A 22,730-nucleotide genomic window follows, 5' to 3' on the forward strand; every position below is an offset into this window, starting at 1 on the left:
TGTAATGCATTATTTCACAATAACCATCTCTATGTTTAATGCACGATATACAGGGTTTTAGGAAGAGATGCACTGGAAGTGAAAAAGTCCCAACATAGGCCTATTATTTACACAGATAATACGCATTTCTCTAAAATATAATCATTACAAATCAGTACAAATTAAAATGTTCATGAATCCTGTATTGTAATTACATATACTATCAGATATGTAATTATAGCATGTGATTTATGAAAATAATAATTCTGAAATTATTATATATTTAATTAATTGTATTAGGCTGTATTATAATATATTATCCTATATTATATTAGCCTGGATTATTATGAACAATTATAATAAGCCTATCATAACAATAATTCAGATTCTGTTAAACAATTATTTGTTTAAGTTTTTAAGGATGAAAACAAATAAACATTTGAATTATACAATCACGGTAGGTTTATGGAATATTGTCGTGAAGACGCAGGGTTTTTGTACGTTGAGTCTGTTGAGCCTCGAGAGACCGACAGATTGTGAAATCCACAATTAAATTATCATGACAATAGACGGGAGGAGAGAGAGAGAGCTTATGTAAGAAAAAGCTGAAAGGATCATAAATACATGTGTAGGCCTTAGCCATTTATGACCAAAAATAGAAGATATTTTACAATTCGTTGTTTCTCCTTTTAGTCATAATATGGCTAGTGTTGGCCTATTTCTCTGAAGCACGGCAGATATAGCCTAACGCTGATAAAATGTATTATTTAATATTATTTAATAATGTAGCAGTAGTATAGTTTTGTGTTGATTGAAATAATAAATACTTGGCAAATAATGTGTTATATTTCAAGCATGCGACTGATGGTAGGCCTATAATACAAGGTGAATGGGATATAAGCGATATATATATTTGTCATACATCTACATATACATCTACATGTCACTTTAACCTTTTGGGACAAAATTATTATTCCAATTATTCCAACCCTTTCTTACAATATCAACATTACAATGATAATTATATTACTTCACTATTTTCTCCGACTATCTGTATCCTCTTTAGTCTTCTACATAGTCCCTCTTCGGTCCCTCTCCCCCTCTCTCCCCTCCCTTTCTCCTCCGCCGCATCCCATTGATGCTGCCTGCGCAATGTTGCACATGCGCAGTGGGGTAGTCTCAGCCATCTGCAGGAAACCAATTAGCAGGAATAAAGAGCTAAGTGTTTTTCTCTCCTCTATGTTCAGACCTCACTCTACCTCTCCCCCTCTCACACCCCTCCGTCCCTCTGTTTACTGTAGATATAGCTTTAAGAAGACGATTTTAGGAACACAGAGAGGACTGTGTTATGCTGCTCTCTTTGCGGCTGTCCTCTCCTGCACGCTCTCTGGTCCAAAGGGAATATGTGGATGTTCAGTAGACCCGCTATTTGACTGGATTACTACAGATACAGATACAGTCCAAGGAGTCCAGAGACGCCGCCGCCACAGCCGCACAGATGTGAGTCTGCGTTTGTTTCTAACTGTCGGTGATATCCCTCAAACTACTGGGGGATATCGCGGATATTGGCTGTGCTGTTGAATGGAAAGAAGAGCTTTGTGCCGTTATAGGCTGTTGCGGTTTTTATCTCTTGAGTAGGCTAAACAAAGACAGAAGTACGCTACAGTAATATAAACATCGTCATAGTCACCATTCCAGTTAAATAATGTCGGTGTCAGCTGGTGTAGCCTATACTGGTTAACATCAGCCGTTGCAGGCTACTGTCAGCGATAGTTCCTCGGTTTGTGAGTTTTCCCGCGCTGACAATGCACACAAACGTAATCATCTACGTTTCCTGTCGGTTCAATATTTTCAGCTCAGTTGGGGAGGTAGGCCCTATTTTTTTTATCAGGGTAGGATATCATTCTCTCTCTAAAGCGCGACTCATTCAGTCGAACCAGTATGCCCCCACCTCTCTGTCACACACACACACACACACACACACACACACACACACACACACACACACACACACACACACACACACACACACACACACACACACACACTTTCCCTAAGTAATGGTTTCCCATACTAGATAGACATATAGTAGGGAATAATTGTGTAAATCATTTTAGATTTGTTATCGATAGACTAGGCTATTGATCTGTGTAAATGAAAATCTTTAGAGTCAATGCCAGTGCAGTAGCTATAGTAGAGGTAGAAGTTCACCTGACAAAGACTATTGTTTATTGTGTTGCAGTAATTAACACTCAGTACTATGTACATGTATTTCTTCCTTTAAATAATTTTCTCTCTTCCTCTCTCTCTCTCTCTCTCTCTCTCTCTCTCTCTCTCCCCTCATCTCTCTCTCAGGTGGGGTAGTGATGCGTGGCTGCTGTAGGAGCCATTATGGACAGCGGTGAGGGAGGGAGAGGAAGGGATGGAGGGAGAGAGGGAGGAGAACCTGACATCAGCACCAAGCCGTTATCTCATCCTCTCCTGACCCCGGAAGTGATTCCTTGTAAGGGGTCGCCCTCTCGTACCTCAGCCCCGGCCCCTGCCAAAGAGCCCTCCAACCTGACTCAGACAGAGCAGGGGGGAGCAGAGGGGACCGCAGGCAGAGAGGAGACCCCAGAAGGGGAGGGGGGTATATACTCACAGAATAATGGTGTGACACTGAAAGAAGAGCAAGAGAAGGAAGAGAAGCTAAATGAGAAGAAGGAGAAAGAAAGATTGTTACTAGTGGATGACAGAGAGGAAACGGGAAGAAAAAACCTTGCACCAGCCTTCAGCAGCAAAGACAGAGGAGAAGAGGAAAAAGAGAAGGAAGAGGAAGAGGAGGAGAGGGAAGAGGCCATCTCAAACCAAAGCCAAACCAAATCCAAATGTAGTCTATTACCTCGACAGAGCCAGCACAGCTCTGCTTCCAGCACTGTTATGGCCAGTGGCACATTGAACAGCAACATCCACATTACTCCTTCCAATTCTCCAAAGCACTCTACCTCTCCTTCTACCTGTCCAAAGCTCTCATTATCACCTTCCAATTCTCCAAAGCACTCTACCTCTCCTTCCAATTCTCCAAAGCGCTCCAGCTTTTTCCCCTCCTCTCCTTATCGTCAGAACGAGACAGAGGTGAGAGACACAGGAGAAGTGCAGGGCAATAGTCCTAGTTTTCCTCTGAGCTTTAAACCCCAGCAGTCTGCTCTGTCTGAGTCCACCAGCACACCCGCTAAGGATGATGGTAGGGCAGACGCCACTCACACTTCCCTTATTGCCAATGGAGACACCGCCAAAGTTCCAAAACCAAACAACAACCCAGAAGTGAGAGATGGAGATAGAGAGATGGAAATAGAAAGAAATGATGATGAGGGAAATGGAGAGAAAGAAAGAGAGGGAGATGAGAACATAGAGACTGTATCTAAGTACCTCCACTCCTCTCCCTCCTCTTCCTCCTCACCCTCCTCTCCCATCTCACTGAACAGTCACATGGCATTGATGCACTCCCGGAACTCCTGCAAGACGCTTAAATGCCCCAAATGTAACTGGCATTACAAGTCCCAGCAGACACTACAAGTCCACCTCAGAGAAAAACACCCAGAGTCTGGGGGCTCATGTGTGTGTGGGGGCTTGGGGGAGAATTGTGTTTGTGGAGGGTCAAGGGGTGTGTGTCTGTACTGTAGCACAGGGAAGGCCCATCCTCGTCTATCCCGGGGGGAGAGTTATGTCTGTGGGTACAAGCCCTACCGCTGTGGTGTGTGTGATTACGCCACATCCTCTAAAGGAAACCTCAGCATACACATGCAGTCAGACAAACACCTCAGCAACGTACAGGCAGCGGGACAAACACAACATGTGCACAGCACACACACACACTCCACACACAGCGGGGGCTCCACTGTCAGAGACACAGCAGGCGATCAGGTGTACGGACACACACACCCCGAAGTCACGCAGCCCCCTGAAAACACACCGCCCTACCCCAGCCATCCCTCCTCCCAGGGTAAGAGGTGGCGGTGTGAGGTGTGTGATTATGAGACCAGCATTGCGCGGAACCTGCGCATACACACCACCAGCGAGAAACACACACAAAATGTGTTGCGCCTGAAACACACACACAACGTGCTGCAGCTGCAGAGAAGCTACTACCTGGCCCACTGCAGGAGTCTGCCTCCTCAACTCACACTGCTACACAGCATAGGTGAGAGACTACACACACACTGACACATACTTGATTACTGTAGGTTGATACTTGATTATATCCATGCTTATATGTATGTTTTGTCACGGCCTGTCTGTGTGTGTGTGTGTCTGTGTGTTCTAGGTGGGGAGCAGTCTTTGGATATGCATCAACTAACAGCAGAGGAGCCAGTTGCCCCAGATTCAACCCTGACCCCCTCCCCCTCTCCTCCTCCCTCCTCCTCACCATCCCCTTCTCCATCCCCCTCTCCCCTGTCTCTCTCCCCCTCTCCCCCTCCTCCCCTGTCTCTCTCCTCCTCGTCTCCACTCTACCGTGGTGTGTTCCGGTGCCTGGTGTGTTTCAGTTTCTCCTCTGACAGTCTGGAGTCTCTTGGGTCTCACCTGAGTGCCCCCCGCTCCCTGCCCCAGTCTGAGTGGCGCTGTCTGGTGGCCGGAGGCTGCTACTGCAGGCTGTGTGGCTACAGCACCCCCCTCACAGCTAACTTCACCCTGCACTGCCAGACAGACAGACACAGGGCCCGCTACCAGCTGGCTGCCCACCTCTGGGAGAGAGGGGAGAAGGGGGAGGCTGTGGACTGGGAGGAAGTTGGGAAGTTGGTTGCTACAGGCAACCTGGTCCAGCTGAAGTGTAACGTGTGTGACTTCCAGACCAGCAGCTTGGAGAAACTGAGAATACACAGTGTCAACTCCCAACACCAGGACAGCCTCAGAGTCTACAGGGTCAGTACAAACACAATATTTGCTGTTCTTGGGCTTTACAATTGTTTCTAAATATTTGGCATATAGACAGCAAATAAAACACAGAGACCAGATTTATTTTGTACATATTTCTTTCTATCACACCTTGTATAACTCCAACTTCCCCCTCTCTCTCTCTCTCTAGTTCTTAGAGCAGTATGACAGTGCAGTAGCTGGAGGCTCCTTGTCGTTCCACTGTGTCTTGTGTAATTACTCCTCCCGCTCTAAACTCCACCTACTGAGACACACCCACTCCACGGGTCATCATAAGAGGGAGGAGCTTCACCGCTTGCAGATTGTGAAAAGGAGGAGCCTGAATAAAGGAGAGGAGCTAGCTGCCATCTTCAGCATCAGGAAGTATACCAGTCCTGAGATAGGTAAGAAATTCAGCTCGTCTTTTCCCACTCCCTTCTCTCTGAAGTGTGCACTTGTTCATTCCTCCTGAGGAATTTAAAAGTATGGGATTATTGTAGACATTGGCAAGAGGGAATTTCAACCATATTTTGTACATCAGTCCAGAACAAATGTATAAATAGGAGAAAATGAACTGCAGGTCTAGGATAAGTCAACGGCGAGGAGAAATGAGAAGAAAGGTGATGGAGCAAGGTGAAGAGAGAGTGATTGAGAGAAAAGGAATGATTGATTATGGTCAGGGGTCAATTGGGTTAATTGATTTGTCGATGCACATGCTTGTTACATCCCCTATCACCCCGACAACGCTAACAAGCACCTACCGACTCACTGCTATTGAACTGTAGGGTGGCAGGTAGCCTAGCGGTTAAGCGCTTTGGACCAGTAACCGAAAAGTTGCTGGTTCAAATTCCAGAACTGGCTAGGTGAACAAAAATCTGACGTTGTGCCCTTGAGCAAGGCATTTAACCCTAATTGCTCCTGTAAGTCACTCTAGATAAGAGCATCTGTTAAATGACTAAAATGTCTGTAATATTCCAGAATAGAACTTTCAGGGTCAGTTACCCAGACACTGTCAATAGAGATTCTCCATTGAGCATGCATTTTAGTCCATGACTAGGCTTAGTGAGGGTCAGAAACTAGACTTCCGAGTACTGTTCTAATGACTCCTCCTGTACTCTGTTCTATCTTTGTCTGGTCTAAATCTGGTCTAACTCTGTCTGGTCTAAATCTGGTCTAACTCTGTCTGCTACTCTGTATTAAACAGTCAATAGCAGGTATTTGGTCTGAATGAACTGGTCTGAATCTCAGGAGGCTCTTTAATAGAAAATCAATAATGGATCAATCTGTGTGTGTGTGTGTGTGTGTGTGTGTGTGTGTGTTTTGCGTATTAACATATGTGTTATTTTTCTAGATGAAAGCAGTGAGGAGGGGGAGAGGAGAGATTCCTTATCCCCAGCCAAGCGATCATTCTCTTGGCTGGAGGAGACACAGAGCCCCCTCTCTCCCAAACGCCCCAGAACCGACAAGCACACCACTGACCAACAGACTACTGCCAAGTGCCCACTGTGCCAGGACACACTGGTACACACACACCTGAGACGTCACCTCACACTCACTCATAGTGTGGCCCAGGACTGTGTGGACAAGCTCATGAGCACTGTAAGTGTGTGTGTGTGTGTTCTAGCTACCTTTCATAAGCAGAAGTGCAATCAAGCTGAAGGAGTTTGCTTTTAGTGTCTCTAGCAAACAAAGAGTGCTCATCTCTCCACATCACCAACCTCCATTACTTTACCCAGGATGCTAAGTGCTCTTTGTCTCCCTCTCTGACTTCACTTGACTGCCTTCTTCCTTTTAGTCTTCCTGTTTTTCCCCTCATCCCTCTCTCACCCCTCCCCCTCCTCTCATCTCTCTTACCCTCTCCTCTCTCCCTTTTTCCTCTCACTCCCTTTTCATACCTCTCATTCTTCTCTCCACCCGTCCTCTCTCTCTCCATCTTTTTCTCTGCACCCCTTGTTCTCTCTCGTCCCCCCTCTCCACCCCCTCTTTCTCCATCTTTCTCTCTGCGCCTCCTCTTTCTCTCTCTCACCCCCTCTCAACCCCCCCCTCGCTCTCTCTCTCCATCTCTCTGCTACCACAGCCCCCATTTTCCACCCCTCTCCCGCTCTCTCTGATAGTAGTGTAGGTTCATTAATTCAGTCTGGGGTGATGATGGCCATTATGTTCCTCGCTTTCCAATTACTCTCTCAAGATTAAGCCTGACCTTCACTCTCTCACTGCTGCACCCGCATATGTGTATGCGTCTCTTCTGTCTCTGCCATGCCATGTGTGTGTGTCTTCTTTCTGTGTGTGGTTGATTTAAAACACTCTTGATTCTATTTCCCTCCATCTCGTATTATTATTCATTGATTTAGAAGTAAAGTGTGTAATGGGAGAATGAGGTGATGTAGACAATAAAGGAGCATCACTATTATTATTCCATCTGCACTATCAAACAGGAAAGACACTGTTTTGACTGACTATAAAGGCAATCAGTCATCTGGATAGGTTCAGACTGACATTCAAAACCTGTGTTGTTGGATTCTTTTCCAGGTGGCAGTGGAACTGCCAGAGATTCTACAGAAAGAGACACTGCAGAGGGATTCCCATTCAAACGACTCCAACACAAACGAATATCAAACAAACGATTCCAACACAATGGACTTTTACGCAAAGGAGTCCCTCAGAAATGAGTCTCAATCAAACAACTCCCATATAAATGAAGAAGAAGTGATACCAGCCAAAGATGTCCCTGCTCTGCCCACCCGTCCTTGTGAGGACCAGCATCTAGCAGAGGACAACACCTCTCACCTCCCAGTGTCCCCCAGCTCTTCCCCTCCCCCCCCCACTCCTCCCTCTCCCTCCCTCAGCCACCTCCCTTCATCCGCCTTACCCCCCTCTCCTCTCAGCGATGCCCCTCCCTCCTCTGATCGTCATGGTTACAGGTTCCGCTGTGGCAGGTGCAGTCTAGCATTCCGGACACAGGAGAAGCTGAAGCTGCACTGGCAGTACCATGCCATGAGGGCGGCGACAGAGTGCCACCTCTGCCCCAGACGCTGCCGCAGCCAAGAGGCCCTGCAGAGACACCTGCTCAACACACACCTACAGGACCTACACCTACAGGGTACACACCCTGACCAGAGTGGAGCACACGTCCAACGACCAACCAGCCTGGAGGGGGAGGAAGAGGAGGGGGAGAGTATGAGTGAAGAAGATAAGGAGGAGGAAGATGAGGAGGCGGAGGGAAATGAAGGAGAGGAGGATGAAAAGGATGACCCAGATGAGGAGGAGAGGCCCAGTCCAGGGGTTAGTAATAGTGACAAGGGTTCAGGGCAGCAGGAGGAGGAGACAGGGTCAGAATCCAGCCCCCTCATCAAGGGCTCGAACCCGACTCTGGAGCGGTTCCTGGACCCGGCTCGGCCCTACAAGTGTTCAGTCTGCTGTGAGTCCTTCACTCAGAGAACCATCCTGCTGGTCCACTATAACTCTGTGTCCCACCTCCACCGAGCCAAAGCCAGACGGGCCCTGCATGACTGCAGCCCCAGTCATGCTGACACCCCCCAGGGCCTGGAACCAAGCCCCTACCGGTGTAGCCTGGCCTCTGACCCCAGGCCCTACCGCTGCAGAATGTGTGGGGTGGCCTACAGCCAGAGCTCCACCCTGGACATCCACCTCCGTTCTGTACTGCACCAGACACGAGCCCGTGCAGCTCGGACCCAGCTACCACTGAACCCCCACACTCACCAAACTCTAGCTCCAGCCTCAGCCTCAACCCAGCCTCCCCACACCCCAGTCCCATCCTTGGTCCAAACCCAGACCCCTGCCTCCAGCCCTTTGCCTGGAGGAGGAGAGGCATCTACCAAGGGAACCCCCCCAGCAGTCACCAGACCAGCCCCTGCCTCCCCAAGTCCCTGTTCCTCCCTGAGTGAAGCCCAGCTGAGTGTGGGTGTCTCTGGCCAGGTTAAGGGTCAACAGGCTAAGAGGAGGAGAGTAGAGGACCTGACCGCTTCCGCAGGACAGCAGGACCTGACGTTACTCCAACAGCAATTAGCCCAGGCCCAGATACAACAGCAGCAACAGGAGTTAGCCCAAGCCCAGATACAGCAACACACAGCCCTCCTCCAGCCCCAGATCTTTAGTCCAACACTGCTTCCACACCTCCCCTTACTGCAACATAACCTCCTAAAGCAGCACCTCCCTTCAGCAGCAGAGATTCTCCAACACGGGAACCTCTTCCCTCCCCTCCCCTTATCCCCAGACAGCCTATTCTCTCTACAGCAGCAGCTGCTACTGTCCTTCTACCTTTCTGGAGGGCTGCTACTCAACCCCAACACAACCCTTATGAACCAGACCAGCTCAGCTGTCTCCCCTCAGACCAGCTCAGCTGTCTCCCCTCAGACCAGCTCAGCTGTCTCCCCTCAGACCAGCTCAGCTGTCTCCCCTCAGACCACCTCAGCTGTCTCCCCTCAGACCACCTCAGCTGTCTCCCCTCAGACCACCTCAGCTGTCTCCCCTCAGACCACCTCAGCTGTCTCCCCTCAGACCACCTCAGCTGTCTCCCCTCAGACCAGCTCAGCTGTCTCCCTTCAGACCAGCTCAGCTGTCTCCCTTCAGACCAGCTCAGCTGTCTCCCCTCAGACCAGCTCAGCTGTCTCCCCTCAGACCAGCTCAGCTGTCTCCCCTCAGACCACCTCAGCTGTCTCCCCTCAGACCAGCTCAGCTGTCTCCCCTCAGACCACCTCGAACCAACACCCCCAGATAGAGAGGCTTGGACCACCCTCTCCACAGCCAGAGACGAATAGAATCCAGTTTCCAGCCCATGCCCCGAAATGTGAAACCCAGGCTGAGACCGCTGACAGTGACTCCCCCCTCCACCAGACAGAGAAAGAATACAACCCATCCTCCCCTCCTGAGGGAGATGGAGAGAAGAACGGAGAGATGCAGGAGAGTGAGAAGAAGGAGAGAGCAGAGAAGGCCCTCAGAGTTCTGTTGGAAAGATACGGCTGGGAACTGGCCCTACAAAGCACTCAGAGCAGACAGAGACAGCAGAACAGAGAGATGGAGGGATGCCTGGAGGAGGAGGAGAAGCAGTGTGGAGAATGTGGGAAGCTGTTCTCTGACTCTCTGATCCTGAAGAGCCACCAGGAGTTTGTTCACCGCCAGATGATCCCTCCTGTAGTGTTGGAGATGTTCTCCAGACAGTACAGGCTGCAGTACGACCGCCTCTACCCCCTCAGACCCTTCACACCGGGGGACACTGAGACAACTATTGTTGCACCCCTAACCCCAGCTTCAGCACCTGCACTTGCACCTTTACCCCCAGCACCAGCCTCAGATTCAACCCTCGACCAAGCCCAATCCCTCTCCATCTCCCAAACCTCAGTCCCGGCCCTTACCCCAGCTGCAACCCTAACAGCCATAGACCCAGCTGTGCCACCACCACCAGCATCCGTATCTGTAACCCTGTCCCCAGACCAAGCCCCAGTTAATTTCCTCTCCCCAGTCCAAGCCAGAGCCTCACCAACACCCTCTCCTCCTCCACCCCCCCGCCAACCACAACCACTTTCAGAGCAGGACAGTACCACAACGACAACCACCCCTTGCCCTGACCCCACTCAAACTATCATACACAAGCCCAAACTCTCCATACCCCCTCTCCCCTTACCCCAACTCCCCCTACCCCGTCTTCCTTTATCCAACCTCTCCTCTCTTCCCTTCCCCATAGACCCCTCTCTCCTCCCCCTTGGTCTAATGCAGCCCATAGCCCTCCAGTCAATGCTTCAGTACCAGTCCCTGTTATCGTCCTGCCACCAACCACCCTTATCCCTATACACCAACACCCATTCTGCTCCTAGCCCAGCCTTGCCCCCATACACTACCACCCACTCTGCTCCTAGTCCAGCTCTAACCCCATACACTACCACCCACTCTGCTCCTAGCCCAGCTCTACCCCATACACTACCACCCACTCTGCTCCTAGTCCAGCTCTAACCCCATACACTACCACCCACTCTGCTCCTAGCCCAGCTCTACCCCCATACACTACCACCCACTCTGCTCCTAGTCCAGCTCTACCCCCATACACTACCACCCACTCTGCTCCTAGTCCAGCTCTACCCCCATACACTACCACCCACTCTGCTCCTAGCCCAGCTCTACCCCCATACACTACCACCCACTCTGCTCCTAGCCCAGCCCTACCCCCATACACTACCACCCACTCTGCTCCTAGCCTAGCTCTACCCCCATACACTACCACCCACTCTGCTCCTAGCCCAGCTCTACCCCCATACACTACCACCCACTCTGCTCCTAGCCCAGCCCTGCCCCCATACACTACCACCCACTCTGCTCCTAGCCCAGCCCTGCCCCCATACACTACCACCCACTCTGCTCCTAGCCCAGCTCTACCCCCATACACTACCACCCACTCTGCTCCTAGCCCAGCCCTGCCCCCATACACTACCACCCACTCTGCTCCTAGCCCAGCTCTACCCCCATACACTACCACCCACTCTGCTCCTAGCCCAGCTCTACCCCCATACACTACCACCCACTCTGCTCCTAGCCCAGCTCTACCCCCATACACTACCACCCACTCTGCTCCTAGCCCAGCTCTACCCCCATACACTACCACCCACTCTGCTCCTAGTCCTGCTCTACCCCCATACACTACCACCCACTCTGCTCCTAGCCCAGCCCTGCCCTCTCTGAAGCGTAGGCTGGAGGAAGGGACAGAGGTTAGGCCTATGAGTGATGTGATGGCCGGTGATGGAGAGAGGGAGGGAGAGGGGGATGAGCAGAGGAGGGATAGGCGCCAGAGGACCACCATCAGTGCGGAGCAGCTAGAGGTTCTGTACCAGCGCTACAGTCTGAACTCCAACCCAACCCGCTCTGTACTGGAGGGCATCACCAGGGACACGGGCCTGAAGAAACGTGTGGTGCAGGTACTTTATCATTCTCATAGTAACATTTCTATAATTCTGTAATGCTGAATCATCTTTTGTGTAATAACATGTAATAATGCTGTGGTTGTCTGTCCTTCCTCAGGTATGGTTCCAGAACACTAGGGCTCGTCAGAGGAAGGGCCAGCTCCAGACCCTGGGGAGAGGAGGTTTAGGTGTGGGTCTGGGTGACAACCACAGGCGCTGTCCATTCTGTAGGGCTTTGTTCAAGGCTCAAAGTGCCCTGGATGCCCATGTTAGGGCCCGCCACTGGTCCCAGACTGACAGACCTGCCTATGGTCTGTCTCATCAGATAGGTTCCGCTGATGACTTCAGCTTTTCTCACAACCATGGATCCTACAGAGACAGGGAGGGTCCCCCACTGTCCCTCCAGCATTCTCCCTCTCTCTCCCACCATCCTTCTCTCCCTCCCCCCCTCCATCCCTCCCCGAACCCCTTTCATCCCTCCCCAAGCCCCGGGGTCATCCCCACTGAGAGAAAATACATTTCTGGGAAAACAGATTTGACCTTTGACCTGAACGAACCCGACATGGAAGAGGAGGAAGAGGAAGAAGGTCTGTCAGTAAAAATATTCCCTTCGTCTGACCAGGCTCATGTGGGTAACCATAGCAATCTGTTGTCTCTGGGATACAAATATGGCATGGCAAGCTTCAACGTTCAAGACTGTGACCAGAACTCCAGTCCAAGTCTGTCTGAGAGTGTGGATAGGCATGGACCGAGACAGCAGCAGCAGCAGAGGCAGCGTACACAGATGACCCCCCAGCAGGTGGTCAAGCTCAGAGCCTGTTACAGGGAGCACCCCACCCCCAGCCCCCTGCAGTGTGAGGGCCTGGGACGGCAGCTGGGGCTCCCACGCAGGGTGGTGCAGGTGTGGTTTCAGAATGGCCGGGCCAAGGAGAAGAGGGCAAGGAGCCTCAGAGTTGACCCCACCACAGGATAGAGGGAAAGGCAGCAGAGGACAGGGGAGAGAGCGCACACAGCCATGACCTAAGTGCACGTCACAACAATAAACCAACCGGATGCCACAGAAGCCAAAGAGCATTCTACCAGTGTACCTCACCCCTTACTCAGCCCCAAAACATCACAGGGCAGACCTCCTCTAGAGCTTTAAGACACCACTCCTGTGTTCCTCTCTCTCCTTTCCCCTCCTCTCCTGTCCTCCAACCGATACCTCAGGAGTTAACCCCTCCATGCCAACAGATGTCCCTGTTCTGACAATAGAATCTGGAGAACCAGGACACAGTAGGTGCCCCTCCCACTTCTGTTTAAAGACTACTAGTGCAAGTATCAAACTGTTAGATGTTTTAGTGTATAGAACATTCTTTCAAAGTATAAGAAAACTGAAAGAAACAAAAGCAGCTACGGAAAACAAAAAATTAAAATATTCTTTACAAAGAGCATCTGCAAAGACTGGCTTGGATTCCAAAGCTCGTAACCAAAACCTTACATGTCCGTGGATTGTGTTGTCAACATGGTGTTTTTCATTTCCAAACCACAGTACAGCCCATACAGTGAAGAGTAGATCTGAGACTGGTGCGTATCAATAGACTGACTGGTCTATGTGGTGCTGAAGCAGACCTCAACCTTCTCAAGCCAATGATGACTCTACTGCACATGTACTGAACGCTCCTTATGTGGAAAATAGGCCAAATAGCACTGAGCTAAGTCCACTTTGTCCTTTATGTGAGAGGTCGTATAAGAAGCTATTTTGATAACGTTCGACCAATATATGTCACAACTTTAACCAAACACTACACAACATTGTCTGTGTTTAGTAAATGTTAATGAATATGAATACAATGGATTAACGGTCGTTATTATGCTTTGATAAGACAAGTGTTATTTTGTGGTGTATGAGAACATAATGTAGGCGTTATGATGTGGAGTTGCCTTTTCTTCTTATTTGAGTAAATACTAATATGTTGTGTAATATAATTCCATGTATACTATACTCAGGCCAACTGAACTGTTTTTATTTGGTCGTAGTAATGTACTAGTTTATCTTCTGTTCCTAATGCCAGACACAAAGTCTGTTTTGAAACCTTATGATGTAAATATCGACTGTTGATATGAAGTTCCTATAATGGTAGTTCTAAAGAAACCTCTCTGGATTTCAGATATCTGAGCTTTCTGACCGATAATTGATAGTTCCATTATTACAATGTTAAATGGTGTGAGGAGTAAATTAATGTACAGTATGTAGCTTTTATATGGTCGACTCAGTCTCCCCTGAGACGGCCTCTGTTCTGACGGGCCATACTCACTGAGTTACTGACGTAATACTGATGAAAACTTTGGATGTTGTGTGCACTTAACTCTCTCACACACTCTAACCGTCTTTCTTTCTCTCTCTCTTTTTCTCTCTCACTCTCGCTCTCTCTCTCTCATCTCTCCTCTTTTTGTTCTCTAAATGTAATAATATTACTGTAGTAATAGTAACAGTAATAACTATGATAATATTGAATGCTTTAAAACACGACCCAAAGACAATAACACTGTAACCATCGATGCATAAATGCCACAGAAAACAACTTAAAAAGTTTACTTGATAATGTAATATTGATTGTTGGGAAGAAAGAGTGACTGTATCAGAACTGCTGTATCTGCCTCTTCACCAGGCCACTGGTGAGTGTACACTGTTACCTCCAGAAAAACCAAAACCTGTTATTATACTAGGATGGAGGAGCAACACCCCCCAGCTACTAGTGCACTCAGTAGGAGTGTACTCAGTAGGGAACCAAACCCCAGCCCCTAGTGCACCATACTCAGTAGGGAACTACTTCAGAGCCATTGCAGTGTGTAGAGCGGTTGAAATGTTTTCCTCCTCAATGTCTTTCTGACCAGATAGATTCTTCCATCTCAGTCTTTGAGGATGTCCAGTTGGCTGCTAACGTATTTTGTAATACTTTGATAACAACAAACTGTTATAACACACATGACGCTGTTCATAACCTGACCTTTTATTCTGATGTTAACAAAGAGATACTTGGGGCGCCAGTATTTACTCAGTAATGTATTACGATGTGGACAGTGGTTTCTAAACAAAGATACTATAAAGATAAGATACTTCTATACTTAAGATCCTGCATAGCTATTCTATGGCAGGTTGGATTGTATCTAGCCCAAACCTTCCACAGGTCTGTGTACCAGTATGTTTCTGATCTTGTGTCGCTGGCTTGTTTAGCCATGTTTGTTTCTGCTTTAGGCCAACAATGTAGCCTTATAGCCACGTAGCTATGTAGCCATGCTTGTCTCTGCTATAGGCCAGGCAACAATGTAGCCATGTAGTGACATAGACACGTATCCCATGTACCTGGGTAGCCACGTAGTCATGTAGCCACACAGATTGTAGCCATGTAGCTATGTAGCCATGCAGTGATACTGAACACAGAAACAGTCTGTCATCCAGGCTAACCTTCCAAAGGATTCTAACTCTGTTTACCCTTAGCTCTATATCTGACCAATGTTTACCACAATACCAATGATCTTTCTTCTGTACTGAAATTCCAAATACTGTACCACTTGGCAGTTGTTATGTACATATTGTTGTTTTATTCCTTTTGCTTATTTTCTGAATAACTGTAAGATGTAAATATTGTGTCGTTCCTGGAAGCTGTTGCCGTAGTGATAACCAAAAGATACCTGTGTTGTGCACCTGTCCCAGTCTCTTGCCCCAGTGGTTAACTTTGTTCCTTCTCCCCCTCCCCTTTCCATAGCCACTGAGGTAAATAAAGTCTGGTTTGGTGGACACATTTGCCCAATGTCTTGTGTGTGTGTGTGTGTGTGTGTGTTGGGTAGATCCCTGGACCCAGAGGTCAGTTCATTAATTACGTCAGTGACATCCAGCCAGATTACTTTCCTTTGTGACAAAATGATATGATGAATATTAATGACCTCGCATGAATTATACTGCTGCTGCTGTTGATGATGCTGGAAGTGGGGCTGGGGGAGGGGGGTTGAAGGAAGGGGAGGGTGTATGTGTGTGTAGGGGATATAATGCTATTGCCTACTCGTGTACGTATTTTGAATGCTGTTGGGGGGACAGGGGTACAGGGGAGGTTACTTTAAGGAGGGATAGTGGGTTGTATTGTCATACACTAGAGCATCAGTGATCCGGGGGGGGGGGGGGGGGGACCAGAAGGTGTTGGTGTGTATGTAGGCTCATTTAGATTTAGATTGGTTCTGTGTGAGCAGAGGAAAAAGTTCATGTTTATTCATGAGTCCTTCAGCTCAGCCACCAGTTAAAGAGACAGGACTCTGTTTTCACTGATAACACCCCCACCCCAGCCTCAACCCCTCCCCTGGCAGATGCTTTTCCATGATTTCTCTCAGTGTGTGTGTGTGTGTTTCACATTATCAATGTATCATGTTTTTATTCACTACTAGAAATCCCAGTACAGACACAGTCCTGATGGTAAACATTGCTGGAATACTATACTGCAATAGCCATATCACTAATGGAGTACAGTATTAATAGTATACACACACACACACACACACACACTGTTGGGCAGTAATCAGTGAATGTCATTGAGGAAGAGTTTGTTCAGTGCTTCATCAGGTATAGAGCGGTTTTTATTAGAAGATGTGCTCTCTATCCATCTTCTTAATGATTTTATAATGGTCGCCAGGCTGTTCTAATCAGTCATATGGGAGAGATAGCCTGGTAAAAGTCTATTTACAATGCGAATGTTCTGGAACACATTCTCTCCGCAGTATCTGAAGGCTCTATATTGTAAGAGTGCCAGAATTGTCTGCTTTTAGGAGCATCTTAAATGGGTTAGTTCACTCAAATAGTTCACACAAATATGTAATTTTGTTATTTTATACTTTTTTCTTATGTCTACATTTGATCTATCTATGCCTTTTTTCATTGTTATGCCCCACCCCCAACACACATAGCCCTCTCCTGGGTGGCTAGCTTCTTTACATCTAGGAGATTTGAATGCTCAACAGCAGGACAGTGAGTTCAGCACACGTTACCGTGGCTGTTACATAGACTCACCCCGCATTATGCTAATCCTAATACACTCTGCCCACAGACAACACCACATGCTACCCATGATAGGGGGTGGGTCATGGGGGTGTGTGTGTGTGTGTGTCAGGTTTGAGCAATTGTCATGCTGTCCAACTGATCTGCATGCAAAAAGATCAGCAGTCTAATTATATCCCTTATGGTAAAAAGTGTTTTACGCATAAACATACACGCACACACTCACGCACGCATGCACACAAACACACACACACACACTCACACAGACACACAGACACACACACACACACAGTGCTAAGGTCATTGTGGCATCATTGAGATATGACATCTGACTCCATCTGACTCTTTATGTGTGTTTCACTTCTTTCCACAGTAACACAGAGTTCAGAGAAGGGAAACTGGAAAGGCAATCGTAATGTAAACCACATACCACAGGAGGCTGCTGAGGGGAAGACTGCTCATGTTAATGGCTGGAACGGCCCTAATGGAATGGCATCAAACACATGAAAATATGTGTTTGATGTATTTGATACCATTCCACCTATTCCGCTCGACTCATTAATACGAGCCTGTTCTCCCCAATTAAGGTGCCACCAACTTCATGTGCCACATACAGTATACTGGATGTGTTATGGGGGAATATACAGGTTCCTTTCCAGTATCAAGTGTTCTTCCAGATTGAGATGCTGGTAATATCCTTGTTAGAATGATTGATTGTCTCTGACACATTTTAATTACGGCCAAGTTAAATGGATTGGCTGGCAGACTATAAAACATTGCTGTTCAATAACGAGATGCTTTTTTTCTTTTTTTCTTCATCCAATCCCATTCCTGCTGGCTGCACCAAATGAGTCTCACCGTTTAATGATATGCAAATGAAATTCGCATGAACCCTATGATCCTGTGTGATGATTAAACTAAGATGGCATTGGCTGCTGAGCTTCTGCAAGTATTACATATATTCCTTGTGTGCTTGAAGCAGTCTGGGGAGAGCAGGTGCTTGATGGAGAAATGACACTATAGTCTTGTGTTCTGCTATAAACATGTACCAATCCTTTATCAGAACATGTTCAATGGTATTGGTGAGATCATACTGTAGGTAAAACCAGATTTGCATCCCCTCTCCATCTCTCCCTCCCCCACCTCTCCCTCCATTAGACTGTCTAGCTCCTCCTCTCCTGCCGTTTATTGCACTGTATTTGCATAATGAAGGCTGCGATTAATTAAGATCCCACAGGAGTCTGGAGGGAGGGAGAGATGGCGGGAGTAAAATGAGTGGTAGGGAGGGGATAGAAGGAGGGAGGGGATGAAGAGAGGGAAGAAGTTGATCCACTGCTCGTTAGTCTCCAGATAATCTCTGCACCCATAAATAAAATCTCAGGTAAAAAAATCTCACACACACACGCAAACCAGCCAAGGTGAAGCAGTTTAAGCCCGTCTTCAACCAATCATGATAAATCCAAATAACCAGTGAAGAAAAACCAAAAAACGGAACTACTGCTGCGTGATCTCACACTGTCACACATCCCTTTTAGTCCTGGCAGATTCTCTCTGTCTACACGCACAATCTCCAGACATTAGCATATCCAGTCACGTCCAACCATGTGGCACGGTTTAGGGGTGTGAGTTGGGGTGAGGTGGTGGGGAGCAGGGTGAGGAAAATGTTGCAGAGCGATTAAATCACTAATTATGATTGGCTGTTGAAATTAGTCCGTCACTGTTCATTATCAACAGAGGAGATAACCAGACACACATACAGCAGCGCCTACTGCCTGGTTCTGCTTGTGTCTGTGATCTGGCCTTTGGACTGCAGCAATCTGGCTGGTACGGAAATAACACACATGGTGAATCCCAAAAGTTTAAAATCCATCTTCTCATTGATTCCTCCATCCTTGTTTTCTCTGTGAACTTGAAATCCATAACAAGTCAACATATTTAAGATCTCATTATTCTTCTGTTGTAAATGTTCCCTCAGTCTGATACACCATACACTCTTAGAACCTAAAAGGAAACCTAGAACCTAAAAGGTGTCTTTGGCTGTCCCCATAGGAGAACCCTTTGAAGAACCTTATTGGTTCCAACCTTTTGGTTGCAGGTGTAACCCTTTTGGGTTTCATGTAGAACCCTCTGTAGAAAGGAATCAAAAAGGATTCTCCGATGGAGACAGCCGAAGAACCCTTTTGGAACCCTTTTTTCTAAGAGTGTAGGAGATGCCATTTCCAACACAGGGGTTCAGTGTTTGCTGCTTAGCGGTGCAGATACTGAGAGAAGAGAGGGAGGTACTAGTATAGAGGAAGTAGCAGTCTCATCCCTCTCCTTATTGCTGTACTCCTGGGTTCATGAGGATATTGTGCACCCCCCATGCCTTTGCCACTCACTGGTTGTTGGTTGTTGTTGACATTTTCGATCCCGTCTGAAGAGTTGTATTGACTTAGCGGACTAAAACGTTTTGATCCCGTCTGAAGAGTTGCATTGACTTAGCGGACTAAAACGTTTTGATCCCGTCTGAAGAGTTGCATTGACTTAGCGGACTAAAACGTTTTGATCCCGTCTGAAGAGTTGCATTGACTTAGCGGACTAAAACGTTTTGATCCCCAGGTTCGAACCCGTCAGTCACATAAGCATGTGAAAGCTCTTTCTTTAGTATTTAACCAGCCTGTTAGCGGCCGTAAGCATCTGTTGTGTTGTGTTGTGTTTGGTGCAGTGCCAACTCTGTCTTTCTCCCCTGGTGTAGTGCCAACTCTTGGTCTGCCCCCCCCCCCCCCCCCCCCCCCCCCCCGCTGAAAGATGCCATCGCTGGGAAGCTGGCAACCGTTGCCCTGGCACTCCTGGCCAGATTTGTCCAAACAATCCAACAAACAAACAAACATTGAATAGCGATGAATCCTCTCTAGTGAATCTCCTCTCTCCAAATGAGACATTTCTCTGCTGCTAGCTCCGTTGTTTTTGAGCGTGTCACGGCAGCTGGATGGAATGTCATCCACTAGCTGGCACAGGGAGGAGAGAGCGATGGGAGCAGAGAAAGAGAGGAGGATGGAGGGAGTGGACACTTTGTTGATGGTGTGGTGCCTGTCCTCCGAACGCCAGCTGCCATTGATGTGCCTCTCAAATCGCCCGGCAGAGTCCATGTTCTTCATCGTCCTCCTTTTCATCCCTCCATCCTCACCCTAATTTCTCTACATCCTCTCTTCATCCTCCTAGATCTAGTCGTCTTGTTTCGGCTACCCTCCAGGGGTCTCAAGGGCTCTTCCTTATGTCCTCCTCCATCCTCTGCATCTCCTCTTTATCTTTTTTTAACCTTCATTTACCCAGGTATGTCAATTGCGAACATTTTTTTTTGCAATGACGACCTCTAAATCTGAGTATCTTGTCTGTCTTTGGGCATTGGTGTAGCAATGTGAAAGAGTCTCTCTGTTCCTTATCCTGGCCCCTCTACACCACCCTCCCCATGCCAGTGTGTGGGAACCAGCCCTGAGTGGATGGCACCGTGCCAACCTCATTCGCAGCTCCTCTATCCACCGCCCTCTTTCCCCCGTCTGTCTCCCTCCCTCTATATCTCCCTGCCTCTTTCTCTGTCTCTCCCTCTATATATCTCTCTGTCTCTCTGTGTCTGTCTCTCTGTCTGCCTTTGTCTCTCTGTTTTTCTGTCTCTGTCTGTCTCTGTCTCTGTCTGTCTCTATGTCTCTCTCTTCCCAGTTCCTTGTGTGTTCAGCTGAAGCCCTGAAGGTAGTTTGATTACCCCCTCCCTCTGGGGTACATATAACACACAGCACACAATAAACACATGCACCAGGAATCCAGGAAAGGAATCCCAGATCACACACACAGACACAGACACAGACACACACACACACACACACACACACACACACACACACACACACACACACACACACACACACACACACACACACACACAAACATGCGTACGCGCTCACACATACCCACACACACACGCATGCACACACACACACTTCCTTGTGTTGTTCCCTTCCTCATATTGTTTTTCCTTTAAACTCTCCTTTATCCTCAAACAAAGCTTACTATAATAGATGGTTATTATGCTAATGAATATCATGTATGTAGTCATGTAGTGAAAGTAGTGAATATGCAAATGAAGTGTGAAATTTATGCAAGGCTGGAGGGGGAGGAATTCTATCTTCTGTTCCATGCTCCAGTATTGCACACCTACATTCTCTCTCTCCTTTCCTTCATCCTCCATCCTCTCTCTCTTTTCCTTCATCCTCCATCCTCTCTCTCCTTTCCTTCATCCTCCATCCTCTCTCTCTTTTCCTTCAGCCTCCATCCTCTCTCTCCTTTCCTTCATCCTCCATCCTCTCTCTCCTTTCCTTCATCCTCCATCCTCTCTCTCCTTTCCTTCATCCTCCAACCTCTCTCTCTTTTCCTTCAGCCTCCATCCTCTCTCTCCTTTCCTTCATCCTCCATCCTCTCTCTCCTTTCCTTCATCCTCCATCCTCTCTCTCCTTTCCTTCATCCTCTCTCTCCTTTCCTTTATCCCCTCTCTCTTCTAATTTATCTCCTTTTCTCTACCCTCCATTTTATCACACACACCTCCTTTTCCATTCTCCTTTTGTCAAGCCTCTGTATTATCTTCATAGCCGTGGGATGTAGTGGTGCTGAGGGTGCTGCATCACCCCCTGACAAATTGAAAATAATAATAACAATAATAATAATGAAAAAAAAGATGAGTCTTGTGTGAACTAGGGCTTTATTAATCCTGTTTGAGTGGACAAAATAACCCCCCCACCCCCCCCCTAAAAATCTTCCTGCAGCTATGACTATCTTCCTTCATTCTCTCTTTCTCTACTGTCCTCTTTCTCTTCCTGTCCCCTCCACCCCTTCCTTCTCTCAAAGCATTCAGAAGGGGATGGTCTCTCATATCCAACCTCTGTTCTCCTCTCCTCACCTCTCCTCTATTTTCATTTCCTCTCCCTCCTCTCTTCCTCACTCTATTTCTGCTCTCTAAACATCCCTACAGTGATCCACAAAACCAACAGCTGAGTGTTTGATCAGGAATATGAACCCAACCTCCACTGTGTGTGTTTCTGTGTGTGTACAGTATGTTAATGTTTCTGCTTCTGACGGTGTGTGTGTATGTTAATGTTTCTGCTTCTAACGGTGTGTGTGTATGTTAATGTTTCTGCTTCTGACGGTGTGTGTGTATGTTAATGTTTCTGCTTCTGACGGTGTGTGTGTATGTTAATGTTTCTGCTTCTGACGGTGTGTGTGTATTCCTGTAATCTTATTATGCTGTTCACGTAGATGGCAGAGTGTGTTGCTATGGCGGTTGCTATAGGGCTAGGTGGTCCCGTCGAGCCTACATCACAGCTAGACTTCTTCTCTGATACCTGGCAATGAAGATATGTGCTCTCCCCGTTTTATAGCTAGACTTCAGCTCTGATACCTGGCAATGAAGATATGTGTTCTCCCCGTTTTATAGCTAGACTTCAGCTCTGATACCTGGCAATGAAGATATGTGTTCTCCCCGTTTTATAGCTAGACTTCAGCTCTGATACCTGGCAATGAAGATATGTGTTCTCCCCGTTTTATAGCTAGACTTCAGCTCTGATACCTGGCAATGAAGATATGTGTTCTCCCCGTTTTATAGCTAGACTTCAGCTCTGATACCTGGCAATGAAGATATGTGTTCTCCCCATTTTATAGATAGACTTCTTCTCTGATACCTGGCAATGAAGATATGTGTTCTCCCCGTTTTATAGCTAGACTTCAGCTCTGATACCTGGCAATGAAGTGATGTGTTCTCCCCATTTTATAGCTAGACTTCAGCTCTGATACCTGGCAATGAAGTGATGTGTTCTCCCCGTTTTATAGATAGACTTCTTCTCTGATACCTGGCAATGAAGATATGTGTTCTCCCTGTTTTATAGCTAGACTTCAGCTCTGAT

At 47.7% G+C, this 22,730-nt stretch overlaps 1 protein-coding gene across 1 annotated transcript; it reads left to right on the forward strand.

Annotated features, from left to right (window-relative positions):
• Positions 1-1,195: 1,195 nt before the first annotated feature.
• Positions 1,196-15,558, forward strand: LOC115196703 (zinc finger homeobox protein 3-like). Its single transcript, XM_029757545.1, is given in 8 exon segments — positions 1,196-1,479; positions 2,335-4,159; positions 4,283-4,878; positions 5,042-5,273; positions 6,221-6,468; positions 7,399-10,796; positions 10,799-11,792; positions 11,896-15,558. Coding segments are annotated over 7 exon segments (8,112 nt in total). The 5' UTR covers positions 1,196-1,479; positions 2,335-2,370; the 3' UTR covers positions 12,751-15,558.
• Positions 15,559-22,730: the final 7,172 nt, after the last annotated feature.

The sequence above is a fragment of the Salmo trutta genome, chromosome 7 (assembly GCF_901001165.1).
Source record: "Salmo trutta chromosome 7, fSalTru1.1, whole genome shotgun sequence".
Classification (NCBI taxonomy): domain Eukaryota; kingdom Metazoa; phylum Chordata; class Actinopteri; order Salmoniformes; family Salmonidae; genus Salmo; species Salmo trutta.